Raw genomic sequence first — 22,710 nt, 5'->3', positions numbered from 1 at the left:
CACTTTCAAATTTCAAAACACTGCTTCATGAAGCTTTACAAATCTTTTGATTCGGAGCGTGTATCAAACTGCCAAAGTCATGTGAACCATTGAAATTTCGAAACGTTTCAAAAGACTTTACAAAGCCTTGTTTACTGAAATCACGTGAATTTGGCAGTTTGATACGTGCTCCAAACAACAGATTCAAAACAAAAGATTTGTAAAGCTTCGAAGTTTCATGACGCAGTGTTTTAAAATCGCCCATCACTAGATATTGTTGAATAAAGTCGTGTTCTCGTCTTAAGGTTGAACCATTGTAGTCACATGAACTGTTTTAAATTCGTCTTTACTACCTTTCTGGACACTGAAAGTGTTAAAGGTGCCCTAGATTCAAAAATTGAATTTACCTTGGCGTAGTTAAATAACAAGAGTTCAGTACATGGAAAAGACATACAGTGAGTCTCAAACCCCATTGTTTCCTCCTTCTTATATAAATCTCATTTGTTTAAACGACCTCCGAAGAACAGGCGAATCTCAGCATAACACCGACTGTTACGTAACAGTCGGGGTGTACGCCCCCAATATTTGCATAATGCCAGCCCATGTTCAAGGGATTACACAAGCCAGTATTAACGTCTGGAGCTGCACACAGCCGAATCATCAGACTAGGTAAGCAAGAACAACAGCGAAAAATGGCAGATGGAGCAATAATAACTGACATAATCCATGATAGCATGATATTTTTACTGATATTTGTGAATTGTCTTTCTAAATGTTTCGTTAGCATGTTGCTAATGTACTATTAAATGAGGTTAAAGTTACCATCGTTTCTTACTGTATTCACGGAGACAAGAGCCATCGCTATTTTCATTTTTTTAAACACTTGCAGTCTGTATAATTCATAAGTACAACTTCATTCTTTATAAATCTCTCCAACAGTGTAGCATTAGCCGTTAGCCACGGAGGACAGCCTCAAATTCACTCAGAATAAAACGTTAACATCCAAATAAATACTTTACTCACATAATTCGAAGCATGCATACCGCATGCATGACGAACATCTTGTAAAGATCCATTTGAGGGTTATATTAGCTGTGTGAACTTTGTAAATACGCTGTAATATAGTCGACAGCTCGTGTGGCAGGGAGCACGCGATTTAAGGGGGCGGCGCCGAGTGTAAATCAGTGCATTGTTAATGATGCCCCAAAATAGGCAGTTAAAAAAATTAATAAAAAAAAATCTATGGGGTATTTTGAGCTGAAACTTCACAGACACATTCAGGAGACACCTTAGACTTATATTACATCTTGTGAAAAAGCATTCTTGGGCACCTTTAATTATCTTGCTGTCAACGGAGGCCTCACGAGCTGCTTTTTTTTTCAGGTCAGCAATATATCTGGTGGGTCTTCAAGGAACAGCCCCAAAAATTATTATATTTTTATTGAACATTGTTTTAATTACAAACAGAAAATACACAAAACATACAGAGTTCATTTCAAGACATACAGAGACATTCTTTGATTTAACATTCGAAAGGTTTGTCGACAATTGTGACTCTTCCCTGAGTCTCATTGTTTGAAGAACATGTCACTGATGTCCATGTACAACAAAAAGATTTTTCAGATGGTCACTGTCTCATTGACATTCACCTTGAGGTTTGAGCCTTCGTGGCTTTGTTCTCTGCTGAAAATACCAGTTTGAGTTTTCATGGTAGTTACTAGTGCTAGTTTGGGGCTGTCCTATCTGGTGGCCAGCAACATTTGGTTAACCAAGATGATGGAATTGCATGGTCTTCCTAGCTTCCACAAAACAACATAATCTGGTGACATCAGCAGGGTATTTATCGATTGAGTTTTGATGTGATTGTTCTGTTATGATAAGCTGGTTGATGACGTGTTGTGATTTTAGCTGACTGGCAAGGAAGGATCAGACATGTGTTTTTGAATGTCTTCTGGGTGTGATGAAGTGTCCAGGTTACCAGGCAATGAGGGAAAACGGAGAGACGTACAGAGCCGCGGTGCGTCTATAAAAATGGGCTTAAGTGCTGGAGTTGAAACAGCATTAGTTTCTAGTTTATCAGGTTCACAGTCATCTGACGCAGCTCCCATGTGGACACCACTAGACAGAGAACCCTGGGAATTTGACTGGATCATGGATTCTGGCTGGGTTGAACTCTGGAAACACAGTGTTAAAGATGGTTAATTTGGTTAATTGTTCATTCTTGTAACAAAACAAAAACAGAAGCTCCACACAGCTTGTTTTTTCAATTCAATACATTTTTTGTATAGCGCTTTCTTTCTTTTTTTAACAATACATCGTTTCAAAGCAGAAAATGCATGTCAGCATTACAATTTAGAGTAATCTGTTATCAGAGGTGACTGTGTCCAAATTATGTAATTTCAGAAAAGTACATATACAAATCATGCAGTTAGCTAACAATGTATTAATTTATGGTAGAAGTTCCTTGAAGTAATGAATACATGTTAACAATGATTAGGATATATAACAAAATGTGGAATGGTGCATGTTGATCCAGAGTTTGTGTCATTTGAAGTCCTCCCAGGTCTGGACCTCGCTTGTCATACGTTTAATGTGGATATGGCTTAGCTAAAGGTTAGTATTTAGTATCAGGATGGTTTTGGAACAACATGGGGGTCAGTAATTTTCAGGTGTGTGACCGATCCGGTACACCTACACCAACATTCAGATCAGATAAAATTAAAGGTTTTAATTAACTAACCCTTATGAATAATGCAAACAAAGTTCAGTTTTGCTGTAAAGAAAATAGTGTCATTACTCAGCTCAAGTCAGTTCAGTATTGATTCAGTTCCATTGTAAAGATCATCAATTATTAAATTAGTTCAATTTGGCTATAAAGCAGCTCTGCAAAAAACAGTGATGGATGATGATTTTCTTTTTAGAGCTGCTTCACAGCCAAATTTAAAGGATTAGTTCACTTTCAAATGAAAATTTCATGATAATTTACACACCCTCATGTCATCCAAGATGTTTATGTCTTTCTTTCTTCAGTTGAAAAGAAATAGTTTTTTTGATGAAAACATTCCAGGATTATTCTCCTTATAGTGGACTTCAATGGCCTCCAAACGGTTGAAGGTCAAAATTACAGTTTCAAAGCGTTCTACACGATCCCAGATGAGGAATAAGGGTCTTATCTAGCGAAACGATCAGCCCTTTTCTAAAAAAAAATTTCAAAAATTATATACTTTTAACCATAAATGCTCATCTTGAACTAGCTCTCTTCTTCTTCTCTATTAGAATTCCAGCAGTGTAGACACTGCTAAATGTATTACTGCCCTCCACAGGTCAAAGTTTGAAATAAAATGGTCATATACAATATGCTAGTGCAAGTATATAACAATTAGTTCAAACTTTGACCTGTGGAGGGCAGTAATACATTTAGCAGTGTCTACACTGCCGGAATTCTAATAAAGAAGAAGACAGCTACTTCAGGACGAGCGTTTATGTTTAAAAGTATATAATTTTTTTTTTTTTTTTTTTTGGAAACGACCGATCGTTTCACTAGATAAGACCTTTATTCCTCGTCTGGGATCGCGTAGAATGCTTTGAAGCTGCACTGAAACTGTAATTTTGACCTTCAAACATTTGGAGTCCATTGAAGTCCACTATATGGAGAAAAATCCTGGAATGTTTTCATTAAAAACCTTAACTTCTTTTCGACTAAAGAAAGAAAGATAAACATCTTGGATGACATGAGGGTGAGTAAATTATCAGGAAATTTTAATTTGAAAGTGAACTAATCCTTTAACTCTGTTTGCATCATTGAATTATTATTTTCCTGTTGATCACTGTAAAGCTGCTTTGAAACAATCTGTATTGAATAAAGCGCTATAAAAAATAAAGGTGACTTGACTTGTGAAAAAGAAGTATACTTGAACACACTTTTAGTTCAGTTCTCTTTATTATTTTGGTCCAGACCAAAGAAACAAAAATAATACATCTAAGTCCTGGTTCTCTTAGCGTTCACACTATAATTTTTAAGAATCTTGAGCTCTTTGAATTTGTGTATGTATGATGAAATTTTTACCAGGTGAGAACTCGTGAAGAGTTTATAAAATGTGTAAAGGAGTCAAAACAGCGCCAGGAATTCCTCCATTGCAACACAAACGAAGATCTGCCGCAAGGAGACAGCATTCCTGATGCCTGTACCTAACTGTAACGGGCAACGCAGTTCCTATGATGAGGAAAAAACAGGTATGTTTCAGCATTCTGTCTTTTTAGGATCGCATCTAGTGACATCACATCCTGATTTGTTTTGTTTAGATGTCTGGTTCGTGTTGTGTTCATATTTCAGATGAGTTCATTTGGCAGTGGAACGAGACCCACCTTTTCAGGGGTCTAGTTCCACTTGTTTGGGATGGCAGCGTTCACACTTATACAAATGAACTGCACTAACAGAGCAATCGCACCAGAGTTCGCTTTAATCAAACCAAACCTGCCAAGTGTGAACACACCCCTAAAAGTATGTAATAATATAATTAAAAAATACTTCAGTGCAAATTTCAGACACTTAATTACATATTATTTACAATTAAATGAAAATTCAAATTTATATTAAATGCACTTAGTCAAGGACTTAAAGGGATAGTTCACCCAAAAATGAAAATTCTGTCATCATTTACTCACTCTTAGGTTGTTCCAAACTTGTATAAATTTCTTTGTTCTGCTGAACACAAAGGAAAATATTTTGAAGAAAGTTTGTAACCAGGCTGCTTTGGGACACCATTGACTTTAGGGCTGTCAAACGATTAATCGCGATTAATCGCATACAAAATAAAAGTTTGAGTTTGCATAATATATGTGTGAGTAATGTGTGTAAATAATATGCATATATAAATACACACAAATTAATGTATATATTTAAGAGAAATATGTTATTTATGTACAAAAAAATTATTTATATATAATATAAATTATATAAAAATATAAATAAATACATATACTTGTAAATATTTCTCAAATATATACATGGATGTGTTTGTATTTATATATACATAATAATTACACACAGTACACCCACATATATTAGGCAAACTCAAACTTTTATTTTGTATGCGATTAATCGTGATTAATCCTTTGACAGCCCTAATTGACTTCCATAGAAGGAAAAGAAATACTATGGCAGTCAATGGTGTTCAGTTACCCACATTGTTCAAAACATCTTCCTTTGTGTTCAACAGAAAAAAGAAATTTATACAGGTTTGGAACAACCTAAGGGTGAGTAAATGACATAATTTTAATTTTTTTGGATGAACTATCCCTTTAAGTATATCTTTAATGTAATTTCATAATTCTATTGTCTTTAAAATAGTTAAAGTGTACTGCCAATTATACTGACAACAAGCATTTATTTACTGCAATCTAAAATATACTTTTTTTTTTCACACTTCGTTTTCACAAGAGAAGTCTGGCATTGAAAATTAAAAAAATAAAAAACTTTTATTGGACAGCACTTTTACCTGAATGGTAGTGCTTTTACTGTCCACTTGAATATTTGGAATGGGGAACATGCTGTGAAGTACTGGTGTGCTGCTTCCATACAGTGTAGCGGGGTCAGGGATGTGGTTGTCAGGTAATACCGTGCTATATGCTGGAGGCACGGGGGCAATCTGTCGCTGGAGAAGCTGAAGGATCACATTGATGTCTGCTGTCATTCTTGTCTCTAGCCTGGGGGAAAGGGAACAGAAAACTGCAGTATTTAAGTAGTTATTTGCTGGACATCTTGACATCAACCATTCAAATATCAAGTCATGAGAACAAGTGGCGAGAACCAAGAGCCTGACAGCCCCTAGTCACTGTATGCGTCAATGTAACAAAGAGAGTGGTTTGGGGCGTGGCTACTGTAGCAGGCTGGGCCAGAGGGTGTTTAGCTGCTGTGGGACCATGGCTGTCTCATGAAAAAAAGTAACCCCTCTGGTTCTACTCGCACGGCTTCGAGCGGGATTCAAACCAGCCTTTCTGTCATGGGAGGTATGTGCACTAACAAGGACTACAGCCTCTAGCATTAGTTGCTAGTGTGCCTCTTTATAGGATTAGTTCACTTTCAAATAAAATTTTCCTGATAATTTACTCACCCCCATGTCATCCAAGATTTTCATGTCTTTCTTTCTTCAGTCGAAAAGAAATAAAGGTTTTTGATGAAAACATTCCAGGATTATTCTCCTTATAGTGGACTTTAATGGCCTCCAAACGGTTGAAGGTCAAAATTAGTTTCAGTGCAGCTTCAAAGGGCTTGAAACGATACCAGACGAGGAATAAGGGTCTTATCTAGTGAAACGATTGGTCATTTTCGAAAAAAATACAACTGTATATGCTTTATAAACACAAATGATCGCCTTGCATGTGCTTCCGCCAAAACCGCACTTTCGTATTGTTCAAAAAGCTTACGTTGTATGTCCTACGCCTTCCTTATTCTACTTACGGAACGAATGCAGCGGCAGTTCCATTTTTTTCCGTAAGTAGAATAGGATTTGGCTAGGAACTATACTCTCATCCGGCGTAATAATCAAGGAACTTTGCTGCCGTACCATGGGTTCAGCAGGCGCAATGATATTACCTCTCACAAATGTCTCCATGGTTGCAAGGCACGCTCCCTGTGCAAACAGGGGGTCACATGCGGTGCGTAATATCATTGCGCCTGCTGCACCCATGGTACGGCAGCAAAGTTCCTTGATTATTACGCCGGAATGAGAGTATAGTTCCTAGATATACCGGCCTAGAAAATCGCAACTTTTCATTTTTTCCGTCGGTCTTAGTACACGAAGAAGAGTCAAGTTTTAAATAGGAAAAATATCGAAACTCTTTGGTCATTTTTTTTTAAGCGAGATGCTAACGGTCTAATCAGATTCAATGAACTATGCTAAGCTATGCTAAAAGTGGTACCGCTAGACCGGAGATCGGCTGAATGGATTCGAAAACGGTAAAACTCAACTGTTTAACTCTAGGGGAGTTAGAAAATGAGCCTATTTTCAAAAAAAGTGGAGTGTTCCTTTAAGAGCTTTGATGGAGATGTTTGTCTTGGAGTAGGCGCCATGTGCAAGTTTGTTTGAAAATATGCTTTACTTTTGTAATTCCACTAAGTGCCAATAGTGATGCAGAAACTACATATTTTAGCCTTAAGATGCATCACCTACCTCTTAAGCTGGCTCTGCAGGAGCTCCAGTCTGGACTCAAGTTCACTGGGATGATGATCTGCAAAGAGCGGTGGAGGAAATGAGGTCCGGACAGACGAAAGGCACCGAGCAAAATGAGCTGCCTGGTGGTCAGGCCAGTAATGGTACAATCCAGATGGAGGAGGATCTTGTGTTAGGAGGAGATATTGAATAATAACAATCCAACGATTCGAGAAAAACATTCATATTTACAATATGTCATTAAAGATTTTAATGGTGCACTAAGTAATTGTTCAACTGTGAAAATGTTTAGCACTAAAAAAGTGGTTGCAATGACCTAAAATGACCCCAAATTTTCCAATAATGTGCTGCAGTGATTAGGTATTTTTGTAAGCCAACCTGGAAGTCAGCATCACCCTGGTTCCAAAATGTTCATTGATAAAAACCCAATAGGATTTTTCCATTGGCTTTTGGATTATGTGATAACCAAACGTTTCTGGCTTTTGGCCTACAAAAATATATCGTCCCTACAGCACTGTATATGGTTTGGCTTCAGGACCCAGATTTTAAATTTTTGTAATGCTTCATCCTCACCAATAAAATATCAGTATAAAGTCCAATAAATATTGTATACCCACCCAAGTGCCCCATATCCATGCCAGGCTCTCCGCTGATCTCAGAGGCACCACTCTGTGGTATTAGTCTCACAACAGGAGAGGGGTAGTCTAGATGATCTGCCTCAGAGTTATAAAGCTCACAGTGGCTGATGGGAGACTTGCTGAGGTTTTCACTGGACTGCAATGTGGAGCTTGCACAGCTGCACAGCTCCTCCCAGTGCATGTGAGTGGTTAGAGAATGGTGACGACCCAGGGCCGAACACGTCTGAGATGGGTATGAGTCACTCTGGTCCATTCCATCTAGAGGTAATAAAAAGGATGTCTTTGACACATTCTCTACAAACTTATTCTCTGTCTTCTGATGTTGATAGTTAAACATCTGGCCTTAAAATAAGGGTAGATGTGAACTGTGGCGAACTGTGAATAACATGATTCTGAAACATGTCAAGTCTTAGCAAAAGAGACTTCTGGACACAACTTTACAATATTAAGGGGTACTGGGTATTTTTGTGTTTGTTTGTTAGTGTTCTACTCACCTGGCTTGTTGCGCCTGTCTAGTGAGTTTTGTCTGTGTCGAATGCGGCTTGCATGGAAACCGCAGTCCAAATTTTCACTTGCCATCATCTGTTCAACCTGATTACATACCAGTTAAAACAATGATTACTGAACGGAGAGCATTTGTCTCAATGTTTTAGATTAATTTATATTATATTAATGACATGTTATCCCTTGTGGAAAAAGAAGTACACTTTAGCATACTTTTCAAAAGCGTACTTGTTGTGTTCTATTGTTCTATTGTTGTGTGGAAGTCAACTTTGAGAAAACTATACCCATAGAACTAAGAAATATTACATCTCTTGCTTCTTTTTCTAAAATGATAAAAGGGTGGTTATTGGATAATCAAATATGTCTTCATAAATAGTGGTTTCTTGTTTGCTTCTGGTTTTGTATGTACTTCTGGTTTTGCATGTTTTTTTTTTTTTGGTTTTTTGGTTTTTTTAGGGTGAGTGTGTGTGTTTACCATCAACCTGCCAGGGACTGCATATAAAAATTAGTCTGGCACAAATCTGGCACATTTACATAGGAGACTTGTTTCTTGTGTTAATTAATGTACATTGTCTTCTTTTAAAACAGCAAATAAATAAAATAAACTTCACGTTAAATAGCTAACTAATCCAACATAACAGTACTTATTATGGAAATAATATACTTTAAAAGAATAGACTATACAGAAGAATAGACCACAATTGCATGTTAATTGCTAATAAATGAAAATGCATTATAGTTTAAATTTATATTAAATGCAATTATCTGAACATTAGAGTGCTTTACACACAGGCTTAAGCCTTGTTTGTGAAACCAGGCATACGTATATGTAATTTACTTCTATTGTCTTTGAAGTGACTACATTTATGGTAAACTATAATATACTTTAATGCAATCTCTATTGAAACTTTGTATTGTATGTCATGTATTTAAATATATTTGTAATTACAAATTTGTAATGAAGTTGCAATGTAATACATTTCAAATAATCTGAAAATATCAACTTTAATAGTAATATTATTAAGATTAGAGATTATAAGATTAACACATAATGATTTAAAATGTCATTTAAAGCTTATATTTTCATTTGACATTACCACAAAGTGCACTTGTTAAAAGTGTCCTTAAAGGATTAGTCCACTTTTAAATAAACTTTTCCTGATAATTTACTCACCCCCATGTCATCCAAGATGTTTATGTCTTTCTTTCTTCAGTCGAAAAGAAATTAAAGTTTTTGATGAAAACATTCCAGGATTATTCTCCTTATAGTAGACTTCAATGGGCACCAAACAGTTGAAGGTCAAAATTAGTTTCATTGCAGCTTCAAAGCTTTCTACACGATCCCAGACGAGGAATAAGGGTCTTATTTAAAGAAACCATCACTCATTTTCTAAAAAAAAATAATAATAAAAATTATATACGTTTTAACAATAAATGCTCATCTAGAACTAGCTCTCTTCTTCTCTATTAAAATTCCAGCAGTGTAGACGCTGCTAAGTGTATTACCGCCCTCCACAGGTTAAAGTTTGAACTAATTGTTATATACTTGCACTAGCATATTGCATATGACAATTTAGTTCAAACTTTGACCTGTGGAGGGCAGTAATACACTTAGCAGTGTCTACACTGCCGGAATTCTAATAGAGAAGAAGAGGGCTAGTTCAAGATGAGCATTTATGGTTAAAACGTGTAAAATGTTTAATTTTTTTTTTAGAAAATGAGTGATGGTTTCTCTAGATAAGACCCTTATTCCTCGTCTGGGATTGCTGTAAACTGTAATTTTGACCTTCAACCGTTTGGGCTCCATTGAAGTCCACTATAATTCTGGAATGTTTTCCTCAAAAACCTTAATTTCTTTTTGACTGAAGAAAGAAAGACATGAACATCTTGGATGACATGGGGGGTGAGTAAATTGCCAGGAAATTTTAATTTGAAAGTGAACTAATCCTTTAAGTGTGAATGCTAGATTTGTCAATGTTTATAATATATATTTAATTTTGTGAGAAATTAATAATTATTTAATTGGAAGATAAATGTTTATGTCTTCTGTCCTTCTGTCTCAATATCCAGTGAGGGGAATGTATAAATGTGTTTGGGATGTTGGGTTTACACACATCTCGTAGGTTAAAGGTGATTTCTAGTTTCCTCCAAAAGCTCTCTCCAAATGCAGGGTACATGTCCAGCACCTCTAGAAGGTCGTCTCTTTGGATACGGTGAAGGTCACAGTAGGTAAGTGCAGTAACATCAGCATTACAGCGACCAGGATCTGCATACAGGTTTAAGGGCTCGCCAAAGATGTTGTTCTTTCCTGTACATGAAACAGGAAGCAGTTTATATTATGTCTCAAACCACCAATGGATAAGAAAGCTGTTTGCTCAGGTTTAATATTAATCTCACCAAGTATGGCCAGCACAATGTTATTTTGCGACACTTGAATGGCTCCACGGGAGATGAAGTAGAGTGCTTTGAGCATGTCGCCATGGTGATAGAGGGTGTCTCCAGGTGGGGAGTGGGTGGTTTTGAAGCGCACGGCGAGAGCTCTCAGACACGCTTTACTCGCCCCACGGAACGCTTTACAGTTCTGTAGCAGATTACGATTCAGATGCAGGCAAATGTCAGCTTGCAAACACTCTGGAAAACCTTTCATGACCTATAATTTGAAAATAAGCAGTTTGATTGGGTTTTATTACATAGATGAATCCACTGTATTTGCATCTATAGCATGTAGACAACAATAGTATTTGGGTTATTGATTCTGGCAAAGTATAACCTACTGCATTCATATTAATGCCATTGGTGTAGGACCAGGCATGTTGGAAATATTCCTCCAGTTTTTGCCTCAGATCTCCAGGTATCTGATGGAAGCGGATGAACTCTTTAACCCGCAGCAACTGAGTGTGATAGCGTGTTGTCCCAGAATAAAGCCTCTGAATTATTGCAGAGACATTCCCAAATATGCTGGCATACATGAGAGCTAAGACAAAAAGTCAATAGGAGAATATTTAGTCAACTATAACAGTCAGCTTAAGGTAGCTAAAAGTATTATGCGGTTAAATGTCATAATAACGCTAATATCATACACTAGAGTTGTGTGGGGTGGGGGTAAATTAAAGGGTTAGTTCACCCAAAAATGAAAATTCTGTCATTTATTACTTATCCTCATGCCGTTCCACACCTGTAAGACCTTCGTTAATCTTCAGAACACAAATTAAGATATTTTAGTTGAAATTCGATGGCTCTATGAGGCCTTCATAGGGAGCAATGACACTTCCTCTCTCAAGATCCATTTATGTACTAAAAACATATTTAAATCGGTTTATGTGAGCACAGTGGTTCAATATTAATATTATAAAGCGACGAGAATATAAAAAAAAAAAAAAAAAAAAAGACTTATTTAGTGATGGCCGATTTCAAAACACTGCTTCATGAAGCATCGGAGCATAAATGAATCAGTGTATCGAATCATGATTCAGATCGCGTGTCAAACTGCCAGTGGCTGAAATCATGTGACTTTGAAGCTCCGAACAGCAGATTCAATACACTGATTCATTTGTGCTCCGATGCTTCCTGAAACAGTGTTTTGAAATCGGCCATCACTAAATAAGTCATTATTTTGTTTTTTTTTGGCGCACCAAAAATATTCTCGTTGCTTTATAATATTAATATTGAACCACTGTACTCACATGAACTGATTTAAATATGTTTCTAGTAACTTAATGGATCTTGAGAGAGGAAATGTCATTGCTCCCTATGGAGGCCTCACAGAGCCATCGGATTTCAACTAAAATATCTTAATTTGTGTTCCGAAGATTAACGGAGGTCTTATGGGTGTGGAACGGCATGAGGGTAAGTAATAAATGACAGAATTTTCATTTTTGGGTGAACTAACCCTTTAAGCACAATATGCGGTGACGTCACAATCATGTTGCATTGTGGTCTATGGATCTGCTTGAAGTGTACATATCAAGTAGACACGCTCCCTCTGTCAAAACCGAGGGGTCCAGGGTCTGTCCAAATATACTTCTCTTGCCCACTTGACGAAGTTGAACACACTTCAAAATGGTAGCGGAGATTCCCCCAAGGGAAAAGCTTTCCAGCGCCGGAGAGACATTAGAGAGAGGGAAGGCCTGAAAACGGAGGCCAAGGTTGCTTTGTTTCTGCTCGATATTTGCAACATTGGTTTTTGCTGTTTCACGGAACCAAGATATGCTGTTGTATGTGGTTGTTGTTGAATTACAGCTGATTCATCCATACTTGCACGACCTGTCTGATGTGCCAGCTGTAGTTGCATAGCATGTTTGTTATTTTGGGGGCGGAGCAATGAAGAGGGGGGTGTGTTTGCTTGGGTGTCGATTTCAAATATCAGCAGTGTTTCTCAGAAATTGCTTACTGCAATTTTAACTAAAATTGAAACTAAAAGTAAAACCATAACCATCTAGTGTATTGCATTTGCCCACATTATATAGATTCCCACTGTGCTTAAATGCTATAAGAATAAGACTAAAATTAGCAAATATTTTACTGACAGATGAAAATAGAGCAAGATGGAAAATTTACTACTACATCTATCAAACTGAGATGATGATTATGCGTTGACTCTGCAGAAAAAGACTTTGAAGTATTATTACCATCCCATGAGGCCACGGCAGGCCAGTTGTCATATAACAACACTTTAATGACAATTCATAACTATTTTATGTTTCTGCGAACTGGTGGCATATGAATTCGTACAATCTCATTCGTACAAATTCGTACAATCTGCTTATGCTCCACTGAGAGTTAGGTTTAGGAGTGGACATTCATGCTTACCAAAGCTTCCCAAAGTACAGAGAGAGCAAACAACTAGGCTAAGATTTTGAGAGAATTGTTCAGATCCCCCCACAACTCTGGATACACTCTTAAAAATAAAGGTTCCAAAAGTGGCAGCGAACCTTACAAGGAACAGTTCTTACAAGAACCATTTTTTTTAGTGTGAAGAACATTTTAATAATCTGAAGAAATTGTGCAATGAAAAGGTTCCATGGATGTTTAAGGTTCTTCATGGAACCATAGATGCCAATAAAGAACTTTTATTTGAAAGAGTGTAGTTCACCAACACTAAATGTCACTAGCCAGATATTCTAAAGAAGGGACAGTAGAAGTATTCAGGACAGTGGTATAAAATTAACATATTTCAATGTGAAATAAAGAGCTTTTTACAGTTACTTACAGCCAATGAGCATGACACAGATAGAGAACATCTTCTCAGAGTTGGTGTTTGGAGAGACGTTCCCAAAGCCCACACTGGTCAGACTGCTGAAGGTGAAATAGAGTGCAGTGATGTATTTATCTTGATTGGAGGGTCCTGAGCTGGCATCACTGTCGTTGTAATGCTTCCCCAGTTGATCGGCCAGGTTATCCAGCCAACCTGTCTTCATGTAAGGCCTCTCCACATGGCCGATGGCATACCAGATACAAGCCAACCAATGAGCAATCAGCACAAAGGTGCACATGAGCAAGAAGAGGACTGCGGTTCCATACTCTGAGTATCGATCTAATTTTCTGGCCACACGAACCAACCGCAGCAGACGGGCTGTCTTCAGCAGGCCAATGAGAGTGGCTGTCGTCTGCAAAGAAAGAATAGTGAGCATCCAGTGTTGGGGTAACGCATTACTAGTAACTTGAGTTACGTAATCAGATTACTTTTTTAAGTAACTAGTAATGCATTACTTTTTCAATTTACAACAAAATATCTAAGTTACTTTTTCACATTTATTGACTGACAGCTCTCCTGTCCCCATGTTGAGAGAAATAGGGTATGTTCAGAGGCGTTGTGTGCACTGTGTGTGAACATGATGGATATTGTAGTTCTATCTAGACTAAATGTGAACATGCATTTACTCATCTCACTTGCACAAAAACATTCAGTATTCCTAAAAATGAATAAAAAAACAGTGAAATGCAATCTCAGAATTTTATGCAAACCTGTCATAATTAACTATATTAAATTACACAAATATACTTTATGTATTTTATCTAATTTTATTATCCAATGTCTTTGCTTCTGACCTAATTCAACCATACTTATTAGCAAAAATTACTTTATATTAGATTTAGAAATAAGAGTGTTGAACTTCTCCTGTATCCTATTCTTCTGTATTCCAGAATGGCAGCACAGCTGTGAGGTTTGTTTGAGCTGCGCCCTCTAATGTACAGGCGTGAATGTGCATTTCCTTCAGCCTGAGGCTTATTCATTTCAATTTTGGTGGAAAGGGTCAAAAAAAAAAAAAAAAAAAGCCAAAAATAGAACTTTTTTGTTGTTATTAAAAAAACAAAAACGCAAGCCAAGCCCAGGTGAGAAAAAGTAATGCAAAAGTAATGTAATGCATTACTTTTCATAAAAATTAAGTACTGCAATAAGTTACTTTTTTAGTGAGTAATGCAATATTGTAATGCATTACTTTTAAAAGTAACACTGTGAATATCATGACACAAATAGTGTCCCAGTCTGATATCCCTCGTAAAACAGAAGTACACTTCAGAATGCATACTTTTAAAATGAATACGAAAATAATATACTTTACATGTGCTTTAGTATGTTAGTCAACACATCAAAATAAGTGTACTTCTTTAAAGCACAAAAAAAAGAGATTTTTTTTTAAAGGAAAAACTAACTTTCCTGTCTTGTCAGAGGTTTACTAACGCTACTGTGCTCTTCAATTGCACACACAAATGCAGGGGCGCACGCTGTATATCACTTAACCATAAAGAGCAAAATAAATTACAAGCATGTAACGTTGTAGTTACGTTGTCAATTATAGTAGTAAGTCATGAAATTACCAAAAAGTACCAATAAATTACGTAACTGGAATGTCGAATGTTAGCTGGGAAAGATTTGCATGCAGGTGTGATGTTCATTCTATTCACCAGGAGAAGTTTCCATGATTCATTAACAGTTCATGTTAGTATTGTGTATTTGCCATCAGGCCCGGATTAAGAACACATTGGGCCCTGGGGCTATAGCAACACCAAGGGCCCCCTTTCATCCGATTGCCATGCCACAGTGTCTTGACCACAAGAATTTTTTTTTATTATTATTGTTATTTTTATATTTTTACAAATCTCATTTTATCAAATCATTTTATATAAGCACAGGCACACTAAATATTCCATGCTATTTACATGAAGTAAAGTACAGCTGATTAATATTTTTAATGTGCATAATACATATTTTAAAATTGTATTGCATATATTGCTGACACAATAATTCTTTCCTCTGATTAACACAAAATAAACTATTTTGAAGAATGTGGGTAACCAAACAGTTGATGGTCCCCAGTGATTTCCACATTATATATTTTTTTTCCTACTATGGAAATTAATGGGGACCAGCAACTGTTAGGTTACCCACATTCTTCAAAATAGTTTATTTTGTGTTCAACAGAAGAAAGAAACTCATTCAGGTTTAAAACAACTTGAAAGTGAGTATGCGATGACAGGATTTTAATTTTTGGGTGAACTATCCCTTTAAGGACAAGGGACCGCATGCTATCTATTAGGATGCTGTCACTTTAAGACCTGCACGCGTCCGATTTTCTCAACTCACTTCAGACATAACCAACTGTGTTTATGTAAACCTTTTGTGTATTTGACAGTAGGATATTATAGCGCAATCAGACGCGAAAGATGAAGTCCAGTCAGTGGTCAGGTGCTGTTTGACAGGCTTAAGTGTGTGTGCACGCTTCGGGTGTATGGGGTCAGAAAAAGCGCATCTCAGAACAGCACACGAATGACATGTTTAACTGGCAGGGCTTTAAACCACATGCAAATAATGAACTATTGTGATTGCGAATAAGTGCAGTGTCCCGCGAGTAACTCTACCGCTGTGTTAACATGTGATGTGAATGTGTCGAGGTCGAGTTGTGATGGAGGCACCAGAACTGCAACTGATAGAATGTGCTTCAAAGGCAGATAGTGGAGACAACGACGGACATTGGTGTTCGACAAAAACATAGGGAAGTTAATTCGGGATTTTTACATGGGTGATGATGATGAGAGAAAAACACTGACATTCTGCATTCAAACGGCAATAAAATCAATCGACTCGTCCCTGAAAATGTTGAAAACACCTTTCGTTTCCATGAGAAACAATTACCATCCGAATAGGACTTAACTCGTTATATATAAGAATAATGACTTGCTGCAGTTGCTATCTCACCTTCTTCAACGTGTAAAGCACGCAGATCGGCGACGGTGTCGGTGGGTGAAGATAATTGTGAGCTGCCGCTGCACGCGGGGTCTTCCACTGGCTCGGATGTTTTATGTGAACCGTAGTAGTTAGTTTTGGAATTTTTGCTGTAAGATTAGCATCCCTTTTCTCCCTTTCAAGCTTATTTTTCCTTTTTTTTTTTTTTTTTTTGCGCATCACTTTTTTAATAATTTTGAACACCAGCGAGGCTGAACAAGCAAAAAAGGCCAATTTCCCATTTTCTAGTCTACATCTAGGCCTACATGCGATAGCATAACGCAAAGAGGCGTTTTCCGATGTCATTTTGATTGGACGGTGATTTATCAGTCAGGCACGTTTTCCAATCAATTTTTCTTGTTATTTTATTAGACACAAATCAACCACCTATGACTTGTCAATCTCATTTCCTCCAGCCAATCACGGGCCCCCTTTACCCGCGGGCCCTGGGGCTTCAGCCCCACCTAGCCCTTATGTTAATCCGGCCCTGTTTGCCATGGTACAGTAACTTGTTTCTGTAACCCCAAAAATCTACTCTATTTTCACTTTGTGTTGTTTTGTATATTATAAATGACTGTGGTTGCTCATACCAACTTAATAACTTTATTGTATTAACAAAAACTAGTTTGGGACTGCTATTTAATTGCCTTACCTTATACTGTTTATTCATGAGTATTAGTATATTCTTACAATTTATGCGTATGTTACGTAAAGTGGGACAGTAGTTGTGTGTGCGTCAACCATTTTTGTGAAACAAATTTGCTTGTTTTTTTTAAAAGCAAATTTATTATAATTGTATATATATATATATATATATATATATATATATATATATATGAGATAGATAGATAGATAGATCGAATTTTTTTTAATTAAGTAAAATTTCTAATAGACTGGGTCATGGCTTAATGACTGAGAAAATGTGGGTCCCATGGCCTAACCATTTGAGAACCACTGGTCTGTTCAATGTTAAAGTCGTATTTTACACAAATGTAGACGAGGCACATGACTGCCACTTGTTTTGTAGAATGATGTTTCTATAAAAGTAACTGATTTTAAATATCCCTTACACATTTAGTATAGCATCTGTTTTCTGGATTTATTCGACAAAACTCTTAAAAAGATAACGAAGCACATTGCTGTGTCTCATCGGAATCACAATTAACAAACATTCAGTAGAAGTTCATACCTCATCTGATCCTGACCCGAAGATGAGCAGATCGAATGGAATCGCAGCCACCATGTCGATGAGAAACCAGCCTTTGATATAATGAATAGCGATACGCTTGGGATGGGTCACCACCTCATCATTACGATTCACATACGTCGTCCTGAAGGTAATCACGATGTCTATGATGAACAGAATGTCCACTATCATGTCTACTACATTTAAAGGGTTACAGGTGTAACCACAGGTGTGTTTCCTCTCCTCCTCCTGCTCATTGAGGAGGAAAGCAGCAGAGTATGGAGTGAAGACCGCTGTGTAGAGCACTAGAAGGAGGATGATCCAGTCCCAAATGGCTTTGAAAGGACTATAGTGCAACATGATCCACTTGTGGACGTCTGGGGCCTGGAGCTTGTACTCTGGCAAGACATCAGCACCAAGAGACAGTACCTGTGCAAGATGATCAGTTTTAGCAAGATTGTCTAACAAATGGAAATCACTAAAAAAGGCAACAAGTCAGGTGCTTTTGCTCAAAGCAAAACAAGAAAGAATAAGATGGGATTTCAATGAGTCTATGCTAAGGTTTTAAAATGAAAATTTTTAAAATTATTTATCTGTGAATGTCATTATTTATTTATTTTTTTAATATGAGTTTAATGAAGAGAAGAGATGTTGCTGCAAGAGGGAGGGGAAGTAATTTTGATTAACAATTATGAGGGCACAGAAATAAAAAAATGTGCACAGATAAATCATTTATAATAAATACTGCAATTTTTTTATAAACAATAAGACTCGTCAATTTTGACTTTAACCTCAAATAATGGGTCAAATGGTCACAACTGAATGCCTGGGAATGTGAGATTTGTGTTCTTTTTGGAAATAGAAAAGTGAAATGAAGGGAGTATTTTAGGGGAAAATGCATGTTGAATTTGGGTAGACAGACACATCCTTAAATAATCATCAAAACAAAAAGCGGTACACAGCAAAATCCCCAGAGTTAAATCAGCTCTGCTCAGAGTACATTTGGTCCCTCTCTAAATGGTGTTAAAATAACACTGAAGCAGAGTTAAATTTAATGAGATAATTAAGCAATTAATTAAGTAATGATTGAGCATTAGTGATGAACACCTGCTGTTAACAAGCAGAATCACTAAAGAAATAAGAAAAAACAAGAACTACAAGTGACTTGTCACAGCCTTATTAATTGCTTAATTATCTCATTATCTCTAACTGTGCTTCAGTGTTATTTTAACACTATTTAGAGAGGGACCAAATTTACTCTGAGCAGAGTTGATTTAACTCTGGGGATTTTGCTGTGTATGAGACTACATGATGATACTCCACAGTTTTGGACCAGGGGCCACAGGGGTTATGGATTTTTTTGCCATGGCAAAGGGCCATTTGTCTTGCACTGAGAGTTCATGTCTCTGTCCTAATGATCTTTCCACGTGTGGTTTTTGTCCACATTGTTTTCCACGTGCCAACTGCCTTATTCAGACATCAACTATTCAAGTGCGCAATGGGATTTTTTATTTTTTACTTTTTTGATGTGAGAGGGTCTGAATATGTTGTACAGCAGCACAATAGCCAGAAGTTTTTACAAAAACAGTATCAGATCTTCATCTAAGACCTAAAGCAAGCCCAACAATGCATCCTACCTGTGTGACCTTCTCTGTCACATTCTGTGTGCGCTCCTTCACCTTTGGGGGAACAAGCTCAATGTTGCAGTGTGCCGTGGAGTGATTGGATCGACGCAAGTTTAGACTGAATGAAGGGAATCGGTTTAAAGCTTTCATCCGCTTTGAGCTGGAGGTAGAGTTCCACAAACTTGGCTTCAAGCCTTTATGATAAAAGAAAAATAAAATGGACTGAATTCAGTACAGTGATTTAAAGATATATATATATATATATATATATATACACACACACAGACACACACACACTGTATGAAAAAACAAACAAAAAAACAGTCGCTGTTTGAATTTAAATAAGCCAAGGCTTAAGAGTCTATTATTATAAATTAACACTTATTTCCATCAAGAGGTACATCAATTTTCAATCAAGTTCTTGTATTGACAATGCAAGAGTCAAGCACTCTGTAAAGTCTACTCCAGCACATCCCAAAGACTTTCAATTAATTTAAGGTCTGGACTCAGAGGTGCCAATTCATGTGTGAAAATGATTCTTTATGCTCCCTCCCAATCATTCTTTCACAATTTGAGCCTGATGATTCTTGACATTGTCATCCTGGAATATGGATATGATGTGTCTTCCTACAGGGTTGTTTAAGAAATGAAAAGCTACACACTCCATCAATTTCATCATTTAAAACGCTAGAAACATAATAATCACTGCAATAATGATCCAATACTGTAGTTTGGAACTAAAGAACTAAAAAGAATATTAAAATTTAAGAACAAGGCAGGGTTAAAAAGTATCAACTTTGTCTCAGATGTTTCTCTAAACATCTCTTTGGGAGAAATAATAGTACAGTTCAACACACGAGTCAATTGCTGATATTCAGTTGTAGTACAGAGTAACATTGATGTAGATAGCATGGCTCATAATGTGATCTTGGAAGGATTTGATGAGATGCTGGAGATCTTTGACTTGTTCTCAGACTTTGGTATCTTAGCAAATCTAAGCATATTTAGAGAAACTGAGAAAATAATTGAGAAACTGTATCTCTGAAGGATACATTTGAGATTGGTCTTTCTCAAGATGAACATCTGAGAAGCAGGTGACTCCATTAACACGTTGGTGTTTAGAAGAAACAATTGAAATATTAAGGAGATCTCTTAGTGATTTTTATTTTCTATAGATATGAAATAACCTATAGCCACATAAATACATTTTGTATGATTTGTTTGAAGAACTAGGCTGCTCCCTTTAAAAAAAAAAAAAAAAAAAAAAAAAAAAAATCTACTTACTACTGTTTTGTTAATAACAATAACATCATCCCCAAATATCCCGTTCTGACGCAATTAAAGTAGTCTTGTTCTTAGTCTCCTGATGTTCTGATGCAAACCTTTGCCAAAATGAAAGTTTCTGTTGCTTTTAGCGCTATGTCCATTTATTGGAATGACTAGCAGATTTTTTGCGGTCATCGCACGTTTTCAAAACATACCTAAAATCAGTTGTAAATCCTTCAAACAGTGTCTTCATGTGTGGAAGCTCCTCCTACGTCACTGTTGGGGACTCCATCCCTGCTTTGGTTCTACATCTGACCTTAACTGAGAGACACTGCACTGTACAGTAAAGTTATATAATAAACTCTCTCTTACCGTGGAAGTGCTGCATTTTGTCAGTTCTCACCGAGTTACCCGTCAGGGCAATCTGTTACAGATCCAGCTTCATATGGTACATAATCCAAATGCCCAAATGATAGGGTCGTCCTCTTGTGACTCGACCCAGAACATCGACAAACAAACCCTCACGTGGACAAAAACCCGTTAGTGTGAACTAGTCAGCTGCAGCTGACTAGTGCATGCTGCAGCAACGGCCACTCTTAAACAAATCAATTACATCAAAATAAAACATGTTCACGAAGGCACAATTATTTCTTATTGGCGTTTTCAGACTTTGAATCAACAGATTGATTTTGCCTTCAGGACCAACCTATTACCAGAAAAAAAAATGAATACGCAAATGGGAAGAAGTCCAGTGTTGGATCAATATTCACATCACATATAGATTGAACTCCGAGGCCTTTTACGGGGCTTTACTTTGACCTATTGACAATTCATCATTATTCTATCACTAAAGACAGGAAGTGACTTTGATCAGTGAAACAGGATTTTCTGAGAACTGACTGACCTACAGCCATGATTTTGGTTACATACAGGACGCCAAGTCTGTATATGCATATTTATTGCTATATTCATAGTTATGTCTGATAATGAGGTCTCAAACTAAGGCCATTAATTATGACACATAATGTCTAATATCTTCATAGATGGGGGAACTTAAGTTTCATTCAAGTTCTCCTGGGAAATTTGCATTTGACAAAACATTCAGCCACATTTTTAACTCTACTTCTACAAAACGACGAATAATGAATGTGTATGTTTTTATTCAATTTATGAAGGTGCTTTAAATGGGATCATTACACATACTATTGTAATTGTATAATACTGTCGTATTTTGTACATGCAATTTAGATAGTTTTGATGTAAATGAAAAAAAAAATAATAATATCATTAATTTCGACAGATTCACCATCAATACAGATACTATTGCATCCCCCATATTTTCTCAATGAAAGTTCAGAGTTTCCCACTCGTAATTACAACATTATGGGGGGGGGTTGTAATAAGGAGCCATATTTGACCTCTGGATTTAAATTTAACGGAAAAAAATTCTAACCTTATCAAAAGCGCAAACCTTTAATATGTTGGTTTGATTCTACTGAACAATCAGAACAATTATGGCTGACTAAAAATTAAAGGTACAATTTGTGATATTTTTTTCCGCTAGAGGTCGCTAGAAGCCTATTCAAAACAAAGGCGTAGTTTGATGACGCCAAGTTTTAGAGCGGAAACTTGGGACATGTGGTCTCCATCTCAACGGACGATGCAAAAGAATAGGGATTGGAGTCTGGAATAACTCATGTTCGTGGATGCGATTGTTAATGTTACTGTAGTATGAAGCAGAGCAGGACCGAGTGTTGCGGGAGCTGAACGAGGAGCTGGAGCGATTGATCAACACACGCCTCACGAGCAGCGGGACTTTTATTATGACACAGTCGCCGGCGCCGCTTCCGCTTTTCCGGTCATGAGTTTACGGGAGCTGTCCTTGTCGACAGAACCAGCGGCAGATGGTAAACAGTAATTATGTTCCATAAATAAGTAACAAAATCCACCATAAAACGTGCAAGAAGTAAATAAGGAACTGCTTGAAGCAAGCTAGTGGTTTGCTGGCAGTGCCCAAGGAAGTCGACCGGAAGTTGAAGTCGGCCGCGTGCCGCCATCTTGTAGCAGAACTTCACTTGCGTTAGCATCCCCATTGACTCCCATTCATTTTGGCGTC

The 22,710-nt window shown here is 37.0% G+C and overlaps 1 protein-coding gene across 1 annotated transcript; it reads right to left on the bottom strand.

Moving 5' to 3' along the window:
- Nucleotides 1-1,404: 1,404 nt before the first annotated feature.
- On the bottom strand, nt 1,405-22,435 carry kcnh6b (potassium voltage-gated channel, subfamily H (eag-related), member 6b). Its single transcript, XM_048171381.1, has 12 exons — nt 20,967-22,435; nt 19,341-19,522; nt 17,707-18,132; nt 13,503-13,899; nt 11,068-11,267; nt 10,691-10,943; nt 10,408-10,601; nt 8,284-8,380; nt 7,769-8,047; nt 7,152-7,317; nt 5,478-5,685; nt 1,405-2,153 (listed from the first exon to the last, which is right to left on the bottom strand). The coding sequence occupies exons 1-12, from the start codon at nt 20,980-20,982 to the stop codon at nt 1,884-1,886; spliced, it is 2,688 nt and encodes an 895-aa protein (XP_048027338.1). The 5' UTR covers nt 20,983-22,435; the 3' UTR covers nt 1,405-1,883.
- Between the last annotated feature and the right edge of the window lie 275 nt (nt 22,436-22,710).

Source organism: Megalobrama amblycephala, linkage group LG20 (genome assembly GCF_018812025.1).
Source record: "Megalobrama amblycephala isolate DHTTF-2021 linkage group LG20, ASM1881202v1, whole genome shotgun sequence".
Classification (NCBI taxonomy): domain Eukaryota; kingdom Metazoa; phylum Chordata; class Actinopteri; order Cypriniformes; family Xenocyprididae; genus Megalobrama; species Megalobrama amblycephala.
Note: the sequence above shows the minus strand (reverse complement) of the source record. Positions and strands in the feature narration are given on the sequence as shown.

Coding starts and splice junctions, on each gene's coding strand:
- kcnh6b (XM_048171381.1), bottom strand. Junction 18,133..19,340: donor TGACAGAGAAGGTCACACAG/GTAGGATGCATT, acceptor CATCTTGCACAG/GTACTGTCTCTTGGTGCTGA. Junction 10,944..11,067: donor ATGGCATTAATATGAATGCA/GTAGGTTATACT, acceptor TTCAAATTATAG/GTCATGAAAGGTTTTCCAGA.